Here is a 17,198-nt window from a genome sequence, read left to right as displayed (position 1 = left end):
TTTTATTTTTATTTTTATCTAGTTCTTCGTTGATCACTGCCATGTAATAACTTGGGGCTTCAGATATGTTTTAGTTTATTTACTCGCGTAAGTATTGAATCCTGTCTTTTTCTCCAATGTTTTGACATCCAATTATCTTATCCTCTATTCCATCTACTGGACTTCTAATATCTAACCACAAATAAAAGGACAGTGTGCCGCATTTCCAGCACAGCTTATAGTAAAGAATACACGCATGTAGAGAATTAAGTCTCAAGAGCCTTCTTGACAAGGATAATCGTGGTGCCACTTCCAGTCCGCATACTTTCGTTCCCGCCCATCGCTTTCCTCAATTCTTCCATATGCAGCTTCAAAACATCCTTTGGAGGAATAGGTTAGTATGATATCCTGGATCATGGATATGGGGAGTGTGTGTATGTTTCATCAAGATGCATTTAACTAACCTTCTCAGTTCCCACCATTTCCGGATGTGCTTCCCGCCATCTAGTCACCATACTAGCTGTCTCCAGTGACTTTTCCGCCTGCTTAAGCGTGACTTCTCGCCCGCCGAAGAAGAAATCGTCGGATTCTGGATCGGAGAGGATTCCATCGCGGTCGTAGTCGAGTTTGAGAAATTGAGATTCGGGTAGTACGGAAGAGGGAATGGGATGTGGGATATTCCAGGGAAGAGGAAGATTGTCGTACATGTCCCGGGAAAGACGGTTGGGGAGTAGCTCGTAGGGGGCCAAGATGTTTCGCTCAAAATTTAGGAAGATCTCGAGGAGCTTGGTGCGGTTGGGTACCGAGGGATGCGGGTAGTAGGATGCTTTGAGGAGCTTAGTGGGGGGATTTATGGAGGGGGTGAGGGGGAAAGGAACATAGGGTACTACCGCGTGTCCATAACGCGACCTACATTCTGTATTAGTAATCTTTCCATCTCGATTTATGGTAGGAATGTCCAAAGTAAAACGCGATTTCGCTGAACATCACAGCGGTACAGGAGAGACTCACCGTTCCTCCGGGCTTCAATGCTTTCGCCACCTGCGCCCAAAACTTATCCATATCAAACCAATGTACCTAAAACCCCCCACGATCAATCCAAGGCCCTCTATCATACATACAAACACAGATTCAGCACCACATACCGCCATAGCAACAGTAATCAAATCCAGCGTCCCCTCTCCCACCTCCTCCAGCCCCGTAAACTTCTCTCCACTCCCAATCACCCAAACAATATCCTTCCCGATCTTCGTCTTACCCCCCATTTCCCTCGCAGTCCCGATCATAGCCTCGCCCGCATCACAGCCTATCGCCTCCTCAAAATATCCCGCGATATCTCGAGTAGCATTTCCGGGTCCACATCCCAGATCAAGCACTCGATTGAACTGGCCCCCGGTCTTCTCATGGTGATTGATCACCGTCTCGTACAGTTTTGCGGGATACGAGAGACGGTGCGCGGCATATGTTGCGGCTTGCTTGCTGGTGTAGTTGCGAAATGTGGGGTCGGAATTGGGAACGGTCATGTTGACGGGTTGTTTAGTTGCTTGGAGGCTTGGTGAAAGCTTGTTTTTTTTTATTTGATGCTTGTTTCAAGAGAGCACAGAGATATATGGAAAGATGTAAGAAAGGAACTTGACTCTCGAGATAGATTCAGGGCATTCGTCTTTTTATTATGCTGCCTAAACAGGCGGTAGATTTAATTGCAAGCATGGCACCGATATCCGAACGGGAACGGAATCACACCTAGAAGCCGCGTCCCTTGTGGATAGAATCATCAATTATGAGCGTGTAGTGTTTGAAAGCTGTCTACTTTAACCGCCTCATATGCAATAGCTCGATAACATCGTGGTACAAACACCTCTTTCCCCTCACGTGACGAGCAAGTAAACTAGCTACGTATAAATTTATTACTGTAATACAGGCTGACTGCTTCAGCAGGATTTATATGATTGCCGTCGCTCTTCGATTTAATCTCTCGGGCGGATATGTCAACTGCCCTCCCCAATGCATTAGATCACCCCAGCCTATGTGATCTATAGCATAACCAAGTATTCCTGTCGCCTTCCTTCTCACCCTTTATAACAACCCGTTTCTACGGATCGAGATTGTGAAAACCGTTATTTTCGAGTTGTTGAGGACGCCGAAGAAGATCAGTTCCCAGGCTGGGGGCGTGAAATCCTGCAAGGTACTCCAGAGGATTCGATCGTCCATGTCGATAAGTCGTACGGAGCACCAATTCAAACGACTAGCTAGAGCGAGTGATGGCTCTGTTTCTAATTATCATCATCACAGTATGGTTCTCTGATACTGTCGCTGTTGGTTAGTGAAGTGGAGTTAAATGAAACAATTTCGTCCTCATGAAAACCCCCATTTCTCAACCCAATCCAACCCCTCCAGCTCTGCCACGCATTCTCTAGTCAGCTCATATGAATATCCAAAGCATCATCGATTTGTAGCTAGCACCGCGTATAGGTGAGAGATCTTCTTCGCCGGCCGACATACACCTCGACGGATGATTCGTCACAGATTAGGATCGCAAGTTCATCACCTAGTGTTAGCTCACAAGCTCGAGGTTGTCAAAATTTCATTATATGATTCTTGATACTGCGGCCCACCTCTTCATATTCACCTCACTTCCAGCAGAGACTCACGTTATTTTTTATATAGCTCATTAGTCAATTCAGTAGTTTTAGGAATCAAGCCATGCTTTCTGCACGTCACAGAATCTAATACCTGATTTGAATAGATTATTCCCCATATATACGCTTTGTGAATGCTTAAGGAAGGGTCCACGTTCCTTCTTGTACATCTTCTTCTCTCTTTAATTGTAGACTTTGAGAACGAATTGATGCATATACGCCATTCCGTCACACTTTTAACTTTCTAAAAGAATGGCACAATAATACAATGTCAAGGTTGAGGGGGGAGGGTTGAAAGAGGATCAAAAGAGAGGAGAAAGTAGGATAAGAGTTTAGTTATCAATTGGCAATAGGCAGTATATAACCTGTTGTATAATAAGATACTTTGCAATAGAGTAATTGTAGGTATGTGGTTCTCATGTGACCATTCACGTGTCAGCGCTAGCGGCTGCGCGAGGCTTAACCTCCTGTACCTCCGCGACTATAATTCCACAACAGAATCAATGAGATACCACCTTACAAACGTCCCCCAAGCATATTCAGCAACAGAAATGAACAAAGAGGAAACAAATGAGCGTGAGTAAGCTGGAGAGATGCGCGCATCAAACGGAAGGAGAACCTAGACAATAAATATCCCACCAAAATCCTTCACTTGTCAATTGCAGCTTGAAGCAGGCTGGAGTACTCTTCGAGTGTCATTTCCTCGGGGGCGCTACTAATATAAGCGGATTTACGGTAGTTGTCCACTGTATCGAGTCAGTGGTTAGCTATATAGAACAAAAGAATGTATGAAAGGTGTTTACGACATACCCGACACCTTAAGATCATTCCATTGTGAGAGGATGGACTCCTGTATGATATCTTGTACGTCTGGCATGACGTCCGGGGAGTCATCATGCACGGCTTCATTGATACTTTCGAGGTCGTCAGCGATGGCGTCCCAAGTTCCTATCATTTTCTGGATAGTGGTGATAGCCGGGCCAATCTGATTTATTACGTTTTGCAAGTCGGTCTGCAGAAATAAGAGAGTTAGTGATCTCAAAAGCACAGAGATTTATATTATAGATGGTCGGTGGAAGTTCAAGATTACCTGTATTAAGGTCAAATCCGCCACTAGCTGCCTGTCTGCCCTTAATTGATCCTGGTCGTCCGTAAGAAGGTCTCTGAGAGCATCTATTTTTGCTTTCATTTTGATGGCCCTATCGGTATAAACGCCGATAATGACAGCTGCTATGATCGGCCCAACTGGAACTCTGTGAGATTCTGAGTTAGATAGAGTATCCAAAAACAGCCGGACAAGTTTGCGAAAGAACTCACGCCCAAGCGTATGTGACTGAAGTTGCAGCAATGGTGACATCTGGAGGTGTCAGTATTTCTTTTTCCTGTTCGTTTTTTGAAAGGAACGCATACCTTGCTCGTACTCATCCTGGTCATCGGAGATCTCCTTTGTCTTGGTCTTGATGTCATCCTGAAGCCTCTGTATATCCCCACCTTCGCCGGTCAGTTTGTCTTTGATTATCTTATTCCTAGATGCAAGAGCCAGCTGATCGGCTTTAGCCAGGGTCTCAAAATCTCTAAGATCTTGCGTCACCTTGTTGGCGTCATCTTTTAGCTTAGTAATGGATTTAAGTTGCGCCTTAACCAAAGCATCGACTATACCCTGTGATTTCTTGATGAGTGCTTGGTCTTGTTCATCGTAATCCTTTTCCAACTCCCCAAAAACAATTAATGTATTGGAGATGATATTCGCATAGTATGAACCGGTACTTTTGCCGCCTGCTTTCCCGGCAAAGTTATACACAGCATTGGACAAATCTACAACCTTTCGGTATGTGACATCCTTGAAGGTCACACAATGCCCTTTACACTTCAAACCATCAGTAACTATCGGCTCGGAGGGCTGGTTGTACTTACAGCAGTGTAAACCACTAAAAGAGGGTCGACATATTCTTTGAGATGGTCATACTCAGTTGCATTGATACCTGTGTGGAGCAGATACTCTTCTTTCGTCGTGGCAAGTAGCGCACCAGTCCACTATGAATTTTGTGTCAGCATTTTCTCGGGGGTATACGATAGAGAAAACGAAGTTCAAGCAAATATAGATTTCCTGCTGGAAAGTAGTGCATGCGTTTCAAATTCCTCAGTCATTACTTTTTGATTAAACCCGAGGCTAAATAAATTAACCTGAAGTAGGATGGACTTACGATATACTTGAGCAGGTTCGAGATATCTGTCTGATTCAAGGCATAGTCGCCTTTATCGTCGATCAGACCTTTTGGTTGAAGGAGAGTCGAATTTTTTGCTGCGGCAGGCATGCTATTTAAGTTTTGGGGGGTTACTAGAACCTTTAGACTGTCGTTTTTGAATGAAGTGATGATGTTTTAGTATCTTTGGAGTTAAATTATCGAGCAAGAAAGAAGGATATGTCTCAAAGATATATATTTTGGCCAAGTAATCTTATACTTCAAACATGTGCTCTTGATTCTAAATGCATTCAACTTTGCAAGCCCACCCAGCTAGGAATCTCTGACAGGCTGTTACAAATCTTGCGCCTTGCATCGTAGAAAATAAGACTGAAAGGACGCCACTGACGAAATTCCATCCACGCCCGGGAGGAGAGAATACGGCAATTTCAAGGGGAAGGTGAATATCGTTATCATTTTACCCATTGGAAAAGTCACAAGAACACTAGAAATATGCGAAGAAGAACGATCATGGACTAGAGGGACACGAACACGAGTAAAATTTGAAGATAAAGACATATTAATTACATCATATTCAGATTCTAAGGTGAGAGGAAGTTAGAATAAGGCAGGTGGATACGGAAATTTACGAAGTACGTATTCTTCTCTTCCCATGAAATCTGGTGTTTCATTTTGCCACATCTCTTAACTGCCTTTTTGGAGCCAACAGCAATTCTAGGCAGAGCTTATCTTCAAAAGATCTGCTCATATATCAGCTAGTATTGAATGCAACAAGACTGTTTTGACTTGAGTGGCAAGAAGATAGAAGCTGAAGGGTAGTATATGTGAAGGAGCCTAAGAGGGTAAAAGGGTACGGAGCTTGAGGAAAAGTACAAGTCGAGAAGGAAATTTAGCCGAGAGGTTAGTGTGGGGGATTAGTGGGGGATTCGTGATGAGATTTTGTGGACGCTAGTGGGGAACCGCAGTAACTTTAACCTTAAAGAAACTTCAGAAAATGTAACAGTGGAACGAGATGATCCGGACTAAAAATAAAAAAAACCTTGATTAGATCAAGAGAAATTCTCCATCATTCTGTCATTCTACAGACACGAGTCGTGAAGCTATGTCACTTGTACATGGTAAGTTGAGTACCCCACTTTCGGACCACCCCTCTTTTGGACCACCTAAAAAATATATATATATGAATTTTAAACTTCAATAACTCAACCACTATTCAACTTCAATACAATCCCCAGTAGTGTCAGTTTCATAAATACTATCAGAGTCTTTTATCTCAATTTCCCGATCACCAGCTTCAATTTGAGCTTGATATATAGCTTCTATCCCTGCAAACCTCGAATTTGGACTAGTTTTTACCATCCTTCTTTTTTTAGGTATAACCTCTTCTAATTTTTGCTCCAATTGCTTTATTCGTTTCTTGGACTGTACAAGTTCATAGTCCTTAGCATCAAATCCTTTTTGAATCTTTCGAAAAAGCAGCCGGCGAGTTGGAATATCGGTCTCATCAACTTTCTCCATTATATCAGCATATTTTCGAATATCACTTCCTTTTTGAGGGGTTTTCCATGCAATAAAAGATGAATGTATATTCCATTGAAGCTCGGGATCATCATCTGAAACAGGATTTTGATATACAACCTCTTGATTACTGTTTTCGAGCAATAATCTGGACAAAAGAGGTTTAGCGCGGTTTTGAGGCCATAAACCTGAAGCCTTCCACCCAGAAGTGATATTTCGAAGTGTTAAAGCTTTTAATCTAGCTTTCTGATAGCAGGCAAGAAAGTTTCTTTTGTCAATGGGAGTAGAATCCGTCAATGAATCGAGAGTATTGAGGTGGTATCGATATTCTTTTTTCAGAGGTGAAAATATCGATAAATCAAGAGGTTGTAGTACATGCGATGTATGGGGTGGTAAAAATAAGAGGTGTATATTATTCTTGAAGCATTCAAGCATAAATTGAGTGGTTTCATGGCTTCCATGCCCATCCAAAACAAGGAGTCTTGCTTCTTTCGGTCGAGTTGGTGCTGATTGTGGTATAAACACCTCTTTTAGCCATTCCAAACCTGTAGAATCCGTAGTCCACCCATTATCTGTAGCAGTGAACTCCCACCCTTCATAGTTATCAAGTTTAATGGGAAACCATTGTTGTTGAAGTGTTTTACCTTTGAATATGACCAAAGGTAAAAGTGCTCTTCCCGTAGCTGAGATACACTCAATAAAAGAGGTCCACGTTCTTGAACCGGGTTGCTTTTTCTGAATAAAACGTCGCTTTGAACTCCCAAGTACCATACCATTGAGACCCTGGCCTTCCATTATACCAGCTTCATCCATATTCCATCTGTTTTCGGGCTTGATATGCTTAATTGCTGGTAAATCCAATTTTTCAAAGAACTTGCTTATGATTTCGGTAATTGCATTATTGATACAGGCATTATCGATTTTATATTGCCTTTTAGTCTTAATCTCTAGGTTTCTTTCCAAAAAACTATGTATCCATCGCTTGTCAAGAGATAAATCACCTTCTTCGAGGTTGAGAATAGACTCTCCTAATTCTCGTATTTGACGATGGGTAGGGCTAGTTCCTAGGGCTTCCTGTACTAAAATCCAATTTGCTAGAGCTCTCTCCTGCACAGGAGCTATCTTCTGTAGGTTTTGTGCACCTTTTTTATGTGAAAGGTGGCCATTTATACGGTTGTGTAAAGTGGTGCGGGGAATACCATATTCTGAGCAAGCCTTACGCATAGACATGCCTCCTGCAATCGCAAAAAGTGCTGCAGCAATATCATCTTCAGTATAAGGCTTTGTCATAGCTTAATTGATAATGTATTAAAATCTTATATCAATTGAATATGTGGTTGTTGATTTATTAAAGATGAAGTTGGGAGGTAGTGCTTAAAATGGGGTAAGATTTTAGGTGGTCCAAAAGAGGGGTGGTCCGAAAGTGGGGTACTCAACTTATACACCAAACGGCAGGATAAAATGAAATTGGTCAATCATACAGTCAATGCATGCATATTGCTAGTAGCATGCGAGATGAACTGCACATGGTCAATTTAGGAAAGCTATTGGGTAAAAGGCTGGAGGCTCTATTGTTGAGCCAAGAAAGCCTCTACCATCTAGAATTCATTACATTGCAAGCTATGATGTGATGCGAAATGCACGATACGAGTACAGCAGTTGCATTGCATATATTCAACTTTTGTAAGGAAGCTTATTTTCTCAAGTAACCATAGACCCTAAGACTTCAAATAAAAGCGTACTCACTCTTTGTATCATCTAGGAAACGGTTTTCCACTCAACAAGTCATTAAAAATGAGTTCCAGAAATGATATCCCGAAAACCCCCGATGGGTGGAAACAATATTCTGAATCATACTCTCTACCAGATTTGCCTCAGAAGTCAAAGCTGGTAGCAGAAAGCAACAAAGTAGGCTTCATGTATTACTTTCAGTGGCGTACTTTTCTAATAAATTATAGTATCTCCAGCGAGACATTTATGTCAATGCACAAACAGCTATTGAGTCTAATGCTGCCAGAACCGTTAGTCTCTACGCAGACGTCCTTGCCTTCCCATCTCCCGACCTTACCATCACGGTTCCAAGATTTGGTGTTATCAAGCTTGTCTGTCGAGTTTTATCAGCATCTGGACCTCTTACCCTCACGCTCAATCCAGCAACTGTTGATCAAGCCGCCTTTCTTATTTATGGATCAACCTTTGACCAACCAGTTTCTTATAAAGTTGGTACGAACCCGCCTGTTCAGCTCGATCTTTCCCCAGCTTCAGGCAACTTTGGAGCACAGGTAATACTCAAGAATGGATCGGCCACTATGACCTACTTGCGCAGATATATTGATATTTCAATGTCCGATTCGGAGTTTGGAAAATCCTTGGCCACCCAACTGCGCATTGCGTCGATTCTATTTTGGATCAAGCCAGAGCTTGCACTCTCTTTGGTCTCTCATGTGGCTAGGGCAACTGCCTCATCGAAAACGGGGGCTCTTCTAAACCTTCAAGCAAATGCTTTGGGGCAACAGATTTCAGCCTCAGCTTTGACTGGGCCAAACATGAACTATGCACCAGTTTTGACCCTCAATACATACAAAATGGTTCTCGATGGGGCTATATCAACAACATCTGCCTTTGAAGCCCAATACAATCGGTTCTCAGATCGCCAGTCTACCATTGCGGATCAAAAAGCTGCGTGGAGCGTCATGCTTAGCCAAGCCAATGATGCTGTAAATCTACAACAAACTCTCGTCAACAATGCCTTAGCCAGATGGGATAGCGCCACGGATATCTTGAATAGCGCAGAAGACACATTGAGGGCTCATCAGCTTGTTCTTAGGGACAAAGAGAGTGATTTCAGGCTAGGAGTCGAAATATGGCAAAGGGAACAGGTCATAAACACAATTGTTAATGTATTCCAAGCCGTCATCGGTACGTTTTTCATCTATTTCTCATTCAGTTAGGAGTTGTCTATCTTTGTATCCGTGAAGGGAATTTCTTGCTGTCATCATCAACCGACATATCAAAATGACAGGTCAAGTCTTCAAGGCAACTTCGCATATCACATATGTCACCGAATGATATATTCGAAACATTATCCTTTTTACATCCAAATTTTGTGAAGGAATTTACTGACAACCTTTTCTGCGTGCTAGGATTTGCACTCGCCATTGGTGAAATAGCTATTGGCAACCCCGCAGGTGCAGCTTCTGCACCGGCCGCCGCTGCGTCTGCTGTGAAACTCATTTCCGAAGCTGCAAATGTAGCAAACTCGTTTGTCAAGCCTGAGACAATCAAGGCTCTCAAGAGTGGGACTGAGGCGATATTCAAGCTGTGGACAAGTACCAATACTACGGTCATTGATGTTCGAGCTCAGACTCTCAATAGCTCTATTCCAAACATCAATTTAAACCCAGTAGGCGGGGATGTCTCAGGTGACGATCAAGTTAGTTCGGATCTTACATCCATTGTCAGTCTTGCAGCATGGGACGATTGGACATTACAAACGGACTCGCAGCTTACTTTCGCTGTTACACGTGCAATCAGGGGTGCATCAGCTTACCAGCTTGAGTTACGTCGACACGCAATAGATGGAAAGCTTCTTGTTCAAGCCCGAGCTCAAGCTGTTAAGATCGGTAGGTATCTATTCAATTGACATTTCATGGTACCATTTATTGACTATATTTGTTTATACAGGTCAAGAATACCTTCAACTACGGCTGCATCTTCATGCGATGCAGGCCAATGCCTCTCGTCTACAAGAGCTCCTCAACACGTATCAAGGCGAGGAAGATGCTGCGATTGAAGCACAGAGCTACTTCTATGACAGGATGTTAATGCTTCGTACCAGTATCATGATCTACATGAGAGATGCTGTATGGGCATATAAATACTATACGCTAAGCGACAGCTCGATTGTCTTGAATCCCCTGAAGTCCATCCAGGAATATCAACAAGACTCGCAAATGATTTTACAAGAAGTAACAACATGTAAAGAAAGATATTCGAGTGATTTTACACGTGAGTAAAAATTCCCGATGATTAAAAGCTTCAAACTTACTCTTATGTTCTGCTAGCTTTTATCCCTTCTATCGAAACGAATGAGGTGAGTGAACCCCAAAATACCGGCTGTGATAGGATTCCCCAGGCTGATGTATATTGCAGCTACCACTAGATTATCGTACCAGCGTTGTGACATCTCTCCAGTCATCAACAAATTCTGTTACGATAACACTCTCGCCAAATATCGCGAGTAGTGATCCCAATGCACATGACCTTCCACCTATCACAGGGCCCTTTACTGATGGGTCACGATTTCGCGTCTTCGGTATGCGTGCGTTCCTTCTTGGCGCCAGACCTAAATCCTTTGGAACCAATAATAAGGCTCTTGTGAGATTAAAGATCTCTACCTCGGGAGTATACGCAGATGTGCAGGATGGTAAAGTCTATGGTTTCACAATCAAGCCTTTGAGCCGACCTTTCGAATATCTAATGGCACCTGATGGTACAGTCGATATACCTCCTATCAAGGACTCAATTATCAGAAGTCAGGATTATGTTGATCCTACGGCATTCGCGCAATGGACAGTGAAAATCGTCAACCCTCAAGACTTTGACTTGACAGGCTTGACTGGTTTGAAACTATATTGGGACGGCAGTGCTCATTTTGATTAGAGGAGATATTCATAGATGATGAATAACGGCGAGATATTTCCCCAATTCTTGTTGTCTTCTCCATATAGTCTATTGGCAGCATACTTTACTTTGCTTTTCGTTATGTTTTTATTGATCACGAAGTGCGACAAGACAACGGCATACCACAATCATTACAAATCTGATATCTTCAACCGAGTTTCCTGTGGTTTAGTTAGCTTGAATAGGTATTATTACATATTAAATTTCATCCAAAATCATTTAGACTAAACATATGGTTGCTTTCTTGCATAATAACATTCGCTAGATATGAGGAAAGGGAAAAGGCTAATCATGCAGCCCCTTTCTGAATGTAATAATTCTATGGAAATCCCCGCAAAAACTATTACTATACATGACATATGACGCCCTTGTATACTGATATTTAACTTGTTATCTATCTATTATACAAAAAGAGCATCCGGAATTAACTATTCAAAACTGAGATAGTATTAACTGAGGAGTATGAGGGGAACGTGGGGGGAGTAAGATAGAGAGAGGGGAACGTAGCAGTTTATTGTCACCTATAAATTACAGAGATAAAGTCTCCAACGTCAATTGTTCAGATCTGTGAGTTATCAGTCGTGGAGGGTAATGTATATGGAGGTAATATGAGGGATAGATGGGGAGTGTGGGTGAAACACAAAGCTATTCAACCTGTCGTTTCTTTTCTACCTACGTGCCTAATAATTGTACAAATGGAGCTACCAGAATGAGGAATGTGAGAGAAGTGAGGGGGAGGGTGGGAGGGTGGGGGGTCTGAGTGAAAATTTCAGCCAAGAAGAGGAGATCATGTACTCTCGACCAAATCGCCGTTAGTCAAGATAACGAGATCAACTAATCTTGACTAGATATTTCTAGCATTTAGCCGAGGAGAGAAGATCCACCACTCTCGGGTGAGATCTTGTCTCCTCTTTAACTGCATCTCCACTGAACTACGGAAACTCATCATTTATTGGTAACTTTCTCTGAAGTAAGCTGCACTCAGACATGGAAAAACGTCATTTTTCATGCAAAATGAGTCAAATGTAACTTTCTTCAGCTGAACATAATTTGCCACATTTTCACATTATCTCATTTGTCTGCAGATAGTTTGGATTGTAGCTAATAAGTTCAGCCTATAAAGCAGTCAAGAAATAGATAAAAGGGTCCAGGTAGACTGCATTCTCCAACAATTTTTCTCATTATATTATCTTTCAAGTCCAATCATGAGCGATATCACTTTGCAACCAGTAGGCCTCGTAGACGCCGAAAAGCGTTACTGGGGACAAAAAATTTCCACAAGCTCCATGGAGAAATTCAAAGAATTTAGCAGAGCTATCCCGCCTGACTTCCAGAACTATCTTTACATGATGGGCGGATCAAAATATTTTCCTTCGGGCTACCGTACTTACAATGTTCCAGCTGCTGCCAAAGTCCTCTTTGCAAACTACAAGGCTGTGAGATCACACTTTACTCCAAGCTGTGTGATAATTTTGACTAATTTGACCAATTAGTTACAAGACATGGCCGAAAAAATTGATGTAGTATTCACTATGTAACCCAAAGCTGTCTATATGCTAACTATCTGTCTAAAGAAAAGTGTTTTCCCAACTTATGGACGACTAAGGGAGCGTTTTCATAGTTATGCGACTGAGGCACATGCACACTACAGTATGGCATTCACAACTACAAGAAGTGACAAGACTACAGTATTAGAAAATGCTGACATTCTCTAGCCGAGGTCCTATCCCTTCTGGAGACAATAATGGCGGACGTCTTGGCAAATTCGGAATCAAAATTCGCAGATTGTCAGGAGCTCCGTCTTATCGTCGAACCCAGAACGGATCTGAGTTTTCGAATGAAAGATAATGCTTCTATAATCATCACGGATCTACAGAGGGTCAGTTCGGTACTCAAAGCATGTATCAAGAATATCAACCAGAGCGTTGCCGACTTGAAAGCATTTGTCGTGTTTACTCCTGAGGAGCAAAGGCAAGTTGATAAGATGAACATCACAGGTTTTGCCGAAAAATATGTTTTGTCAAAGCTGGGTTTTGAGGTAAGTAAATTTCCTTTTTATTTCATTAAAATGCTAACATTTCTAAGCCCTTAGCATCTCTGGCCATAACTAGGGTTCAAAATGCACTCAATGATATAGTGCCTGCAATCACCGAGATGCAAGAAGAACTTGGTAAGTTTTCCGAAAACATATTAGAGTAGCAGTCCAGCAAAATAAGGTTGACATGATCTCAGGCAGATGGGAAGCTATCAATTCTGATCTGCTTGCCATCGAGGACCTCATTAACGAGGAAGAGACGACTGTTATTGAAATTATAGCCACGTTAGATAATGAGCAAATTCTTGAAAGGTGGCAGGAGCTTGGTGACATAGGTACGTTCGAAGGGTCTAACTTGTCACAAATCTTCCATGAAATGAACATTTACTAACTTGATATCGTAAATAGTCCGCCTTGAAGAAAACCCACAAAATGAGGAGTGAGAGGTAGTTGACTTGATGGATGAAGAATATTCGGTACCGGTCAGTTGGTGAAAAGAATCCATTTGATGAGATGTAGGCATTTTTTGAAGGTACGGGTTAGTTGTAGTATAATATGACTTATATGGAGAACTTGTTCAAAAGAATTGTTGAAGTAATGAACCCTGTGCAAGGATAAGGCCATGAAGCATAATTGTAGGAATGTTATAGAATTAAGAATATACTAAAGCTAAAATTATATATATATATATATAGTTTTAGCTTATCTAGACAGGTCCTAGCTAGTCCGGATCAGGCTAGAAAGCTGAAATGTAGGCATCCTAACTTCCTAGTTTCAACCCAAACCCCCCAGGCAGTATATCGACAGTAGCAGTATTCTTAACCAATTGAAGACTTCCTAGTGCAAAGCATTCCCCCAAGATATGATCGATCGCAACATGACTGATTCGTGATCGGCCGATGTGTTGTTCTAACCTCAGCCTAATGATTAACCAATCATGAGCCAATCCGAAGCGATTGAAGGTTTGGTACAATGTCCTGAGATGTGTGATGGTTTTAGGTCTAAACCTGAAATTTAAAGCCAAACTAGTAAATTTAATTGATGGTGAACAGAAAAGAAAATGATTGCCCTAGTAACTTCTCCCCTTACATCTAGCTATCCTGTGGTTAGAAGCGTCTGATATAGAATCCTCCCAGAGGAAGCGTCAAGCCTCTTTTAGTGCTTTCCCATCGACATAGAGCTAATCCACCTAGCTTCAATTCTCTCTCAAAACCGGCATGATGAAAAACTAAGATATGATTGGACTCAAAGTTCTTTGGGCCGGATTCCAGCTACATCTACAGGTATCCATCGCAACAGTCACATAGAAGGCAGATTTAATTCGTGTCAAATGAGATTTATATCTTCTGAAAGTTGTCTAGAGAGAATACATGGAGAAAATATTCTCATTGAGCAGCACTGGTATTATTAAAGCACCACGCATTCTACTCTCTGACCTCATTAGAATATGATCCTCCCAGTTGTATTTATGCTGCAACTATCTTTGATGATGTACAGTGCCCCTAAGGGCGACGCTGGGGTGCATATCCAGGCCAAAGCAATCAAGATAGGAAAAATGTGGGTAATTTTGAAAAGTAGAAAGAACAAATGAAAAAGTTATGATCCGTCCGTTCCGTCACATTACATAGCTTTCTCGGAAGAAAGCAGCAGAATTGAGTGGAAGGAAGGACTAAATCGGAAGCATGCGAGCAATGTAGGGTATCTCAAGAGGCCGGTGGGATTCTGGAAGCTTTGTAGTTGCAGAACCTTTTTGAGTGACTGAGATATGCCTGAACGCAATCGCCAACGCAAAGAGAAGCCGACTAGTCATATTCGAAGGAGCTGAACAAAAACATCAGTCGAAAAGCAAGAGAATGTGTCGTAAAGTCAAGCTCAGTCGTCTTCAGGCTCATACTCATCTTCCTCGGCCTCATTGGCTTCTACTCGAATGCAATCTTCGTTGTCATAGTCGTCGTGGCTGGGGGTCGTGCCACGCTCGTTGTCATCAGATCGCTCGCTCATACCCTGACGATTCTCTCTGGTAGCCTCACGGGCCTGAGATAGGCTATCAAGAGTATTGAGTGGTGGCTGAATGCGTAGAGTTTCGCTATCACTAGTAACGACGACATTTTTGGTGGATTTTTCCTTGCCACGGCGAGTTGCAGGTGTGCGAGTTGCAACTTTACGACGCTTGGGTGCATTAGGAAGGGGAGTTCGAACCTTCTGAGAGGATTCCTCGACTCCAGCCTCATCTGCCTCGCCATCTTCCATCGCCTCAAGGGTACGCTTTCTCATGAGGTTGCGTTGAGCGGCCTCCTTCTTCTCCTTACGCTGATCCGCTACAGGAAGTTGCTTGATCCAGTTCCAGTCAACCTCATAGTGGATATCGACCTCTTCAGCTGTGCAACCGGGAGGAAGTTCGCGTTTCTTGGACTTTTTTGCAGCAGCCTTGCTGGGTTTGCCCCGCGATGGACGTGAGGGGGTAGGGGTGTTAATAGCCATGTTACTGAATTTGCCTGCAGCGATAGTCCGCGAGCTAGCTAGTCGCTCAGATGCCGTCATGGGTCTGACTGGCTTTGGTTCAGATCGAGGCTTGTGAAACATATGGCTCTTGAAGCCATTTAGGGGTCGAGTTATAGCATTAACCTTTGTTTTGGCCTCCCACTCCAACTCTGCGAGAACAGGAAAGTGTATCTCATCGTCCGATACTTTAAGCACACAATCCTGACAAAACTGTATATTGCAGCAACAGCATCTTTGCATTACCTTGCCGTCTGTATCTTTGTCCTGGGCCTCAACTTTTTGGTTGCAAATGTCGCACTTGGTAGTGCGTACAACGACCTGCTTGAACTCAGTGTGCTTAGGAGGAGCAGGGGAGATCCAAACTCCGCCCTTTGGCAGACTATCGAGGTCGGGGATGTATCGACGTTGTGACGCAATGGGTTTGAAAGTACCGACGGCGGTAGCGTCTGATTTTGAGCGCACTTCTGACGAAGAGGAGGAACCCGAGTAGCTTTCTCCTTCATCATCATCCCCATTTTCAGACTGGTTGTTCTCATCAAAGCTCTCCTCTCCGGCACTGTCCTTCCGAGTTGGAAGACTAGTACGACGACGGTTAACCGAAGTTTCTTGAGCCATTCGCTCGAGATTCTTACGTTCTTTAAGCTTGTTGGATGACATATTGGCTATGTTTGACGGTCTGCCGAGCGTTATAAAGTTGAAATTAGACTTTTGAGATGTTATAGATCGGTTGTGAAGCTTCGGAGGAGAATGGAGTCGATACTCGCTGGGTAGCAGCAAGTGGTGGTGAGCGTTTACCGACTTAGACAACGACAAATGACCCGATTCAGATGTTCGACTCGAGATGGAAGATCGAAAAGATATCAATCTTTAGTAGAGAAGATGGTCTGACTTGAGATAGTAGTCTGCAGAGGATAACTGCAGAGGTATATCACCGGTAGTATACCAGCGAATAGTACAAGGTAGGCGACGATAATTACCAAGTTGACGAGAATGTTGTATCTTTGACTAGCGTCTAGTCGATGGTAGACAAACTATGAGGTGGATAGCCTGGCAATAGACGTTTTATTAGTTTTGTGTTTCAAGTCAAGTGTGACGGTGAGGATGGCGAGGAAGAATCAAGGGAAAACATGAGCTTATAGTTTGTTGCTAACCGCAAATTGTATGATGTAATGGAGGAATTGCTTATTTACTTCAAATTTAGACTTGATGCCAGAGCGACGAGAGTATGATACTTTGGTTCTAAACAGTTGCTTGAGGTGTTAGTTTGGTGAAAAGAACCGACAGATCTCGAGTCAAATGGATGGGAGGGGAGAAGGCTAGTCGTCCAACAGCTCAAAGCTGTAGTGTGATGGAAGTTTGAGGCTACTACTTACTAGTGATCTGACGTTGCTGGCAGAGCAACAAGCTTGCGTTCTTCTAGATCTAAAGCAAATTATATATCGTTGGCTTGCGATTCATAAGAAGAGGTATTCGTTGAGCTTGATGTTGAATGGGTGGCTATGCCAATAGGATTGTTGACCAAGGAGGCTTGAGGAGAAAAAGAGAGATGCAATACTTACGAGGAACTAATTCTCCTAGCAGTAAGGCGACGGTATTGTCAAATCTGAAATTAAGTGTTCTCAGAGTGATCTCAGTTGC

General features: G+C 42.7%; 5 protein-coding genes across 8 annotated transcripts; 2 read left to right on the top strand and 3 right to left on the bottom strand.

The window, feature by feature from the left end:
• Positions 1-3: 3 nt before the first annotated feature.
• BCIN_01g08170 (hypothetical protein) lies at positions 4-1,755 on the bottom strand. 2 transcript variants are annotated; one of them, XM_024690742.1, is made up of 5 exons: positions 1,125-1,755; positions 991-1,056; positions 858-888; positions 444-805; positions 4-359 (listed from the first exon to the last, which is right to left on the bottom strand). In XM_024690742.1, exons 1-5 carry the CDS (start codon positions 1,500-1,502, stop codon positions 246-248), a joined length of 951 nt encoding a protein of 316 aa, XP_024546511.1. In that variant the 5' UTR covers positions 1,503-1,755; the 3' UTR covers positions 4-245. The 2 variants fall into 2 exon arrangements, with proteins under 2 accessions (XP_024546511.1, XP_024546510.1); XM_024690741.1 differs by having other exon boundaries at positions 444-888.
• A 1,188-nt stretch (positions 1,756-2,943) lies between these two features.
• On the bottom strand, positions 2,944-5,028 carry BCIN_01g08160 (hypothetical protein). The gene is made up of 7 exons (XM_001560967.2): positions 4,823-5,028; positions 4,533-4,652; positions 4,029-4,485; positions 3,936-3,975; positions 3,709-3,871; positions 3,429-3,630; positions 2,944-3,364 (listed from the first exon to the last, which is right to left on the bottom strand). The coding sequence occupies exons 1-7, from the start codon at positions 4,931-4,933 to the stop codon at positions 3,267-3,269; spliced, it is 1,191 nt and encodes a 396-aa protein (XP_001561017.1). The 5' UTR covers positions 4,934-5,028; the 3' UTR covers positions 2,944-3,266.
• Positions 5,029-7,868: 2,840 nt separating this feature from the next.
• Positions 7,869-11,345, top strand: BCIN_01g08150 (hypothetical protein). 3 transcript variants are annotated; one of them, XM_024690739.1, is made up of 7 exons: positions 7,869-8,023; positions 8,103-8,248; positions 8,299-9,259; positions 9,484-9,963; positions 10,025-10,348; positions 10,405-10,433; positions 10,493-11,345. In XM_024690739.1, the coding sequence occupies exons 2-7, from the start codon at positions 8,135-8,137 to the stop codon at positions 11,000-11,002; spliced, it is 2,418 nt and encodes an 805-aa protein (XP_024546508.1). In that variant the 5' UTR covers positions 7,869-8,023; positions 8,103-8,134; the 3' UTR covers positions 11,003-11,345. The 3 variants fall into 3 exon arrangements, with proteins under 3 accessions (XP_024546508.1, XP_024546509.1, XP_024546507.1); XM_024690740.1 differs by having other exon boundaries at positions 7,869-8,045; XM_024690738.1 differs by lacking the exon at positions 7,869-8,023 and having other exon boundaries at positions 8,063-8,248.
• Positions 11,346-12,181: 836 nt separating this feature from the next.
• On the top strand, positions 12,182-13,681 carry BCIN_01g08140 (hypothetical protein). Its single transcript, XM_001560969.2, has 7 exons — positions 12,182-12,459; positions 12,517-12,543; positions 12,598-12,673; positions 12,739-13,061; positions 13,109-13,193; positions 13,256-13,393; positions 13,467-13,681. The coding sequence occupies exons 1-7, from the start codon at positions 12,229-12,231 to the stop codon at positions 13,499-13,501; spliced, it is 915 nt and encodes a 304-aa protein (XP_001561019.2). The 5' UTR covers positions 12,182-12,228; the 3' UTR covers positions 13,502-13,681.
• Positions 13,682-14,100: 419 nt separating this feature from the next.
• On the bottom strand, positions 14,101-16,299 carry BCIN_01g08130 (hypothetical protein). Its single transcript, XM_001560970.2, has one exon. It carries the CDS (start codon positions 16,215-16,217, stop codon positions 14,931-14,933), a length of 1,287 nt encoding a protein of 428 aa, XP_001561020.1. The 5' UTR covers positions 16,218-16,299; the 3' UTR covers positions 14,101-14,930.
• Positions 16,300-17,198: the final 899 nt, after the last annotated feature.

Source organism: Botrytis cinerea, chromosome 1 (assembly GCF_000143535.2).
Source record: "Botrytis cinerea B05.10 chromosome 1, complete sequence".
Taxonomy (NCBI): domain Eukaryota; kingdom Fungi; phylum Ascomycota; class Leotiomycetes; order Helotiales; family Sclerotiniaceae; genus Botrytis; species Botrytis cinerea.
Note: the sequence above shows the minus strand (reverse complement) of the source record. Positions and strands in the feature narration are given on the sequence as shown.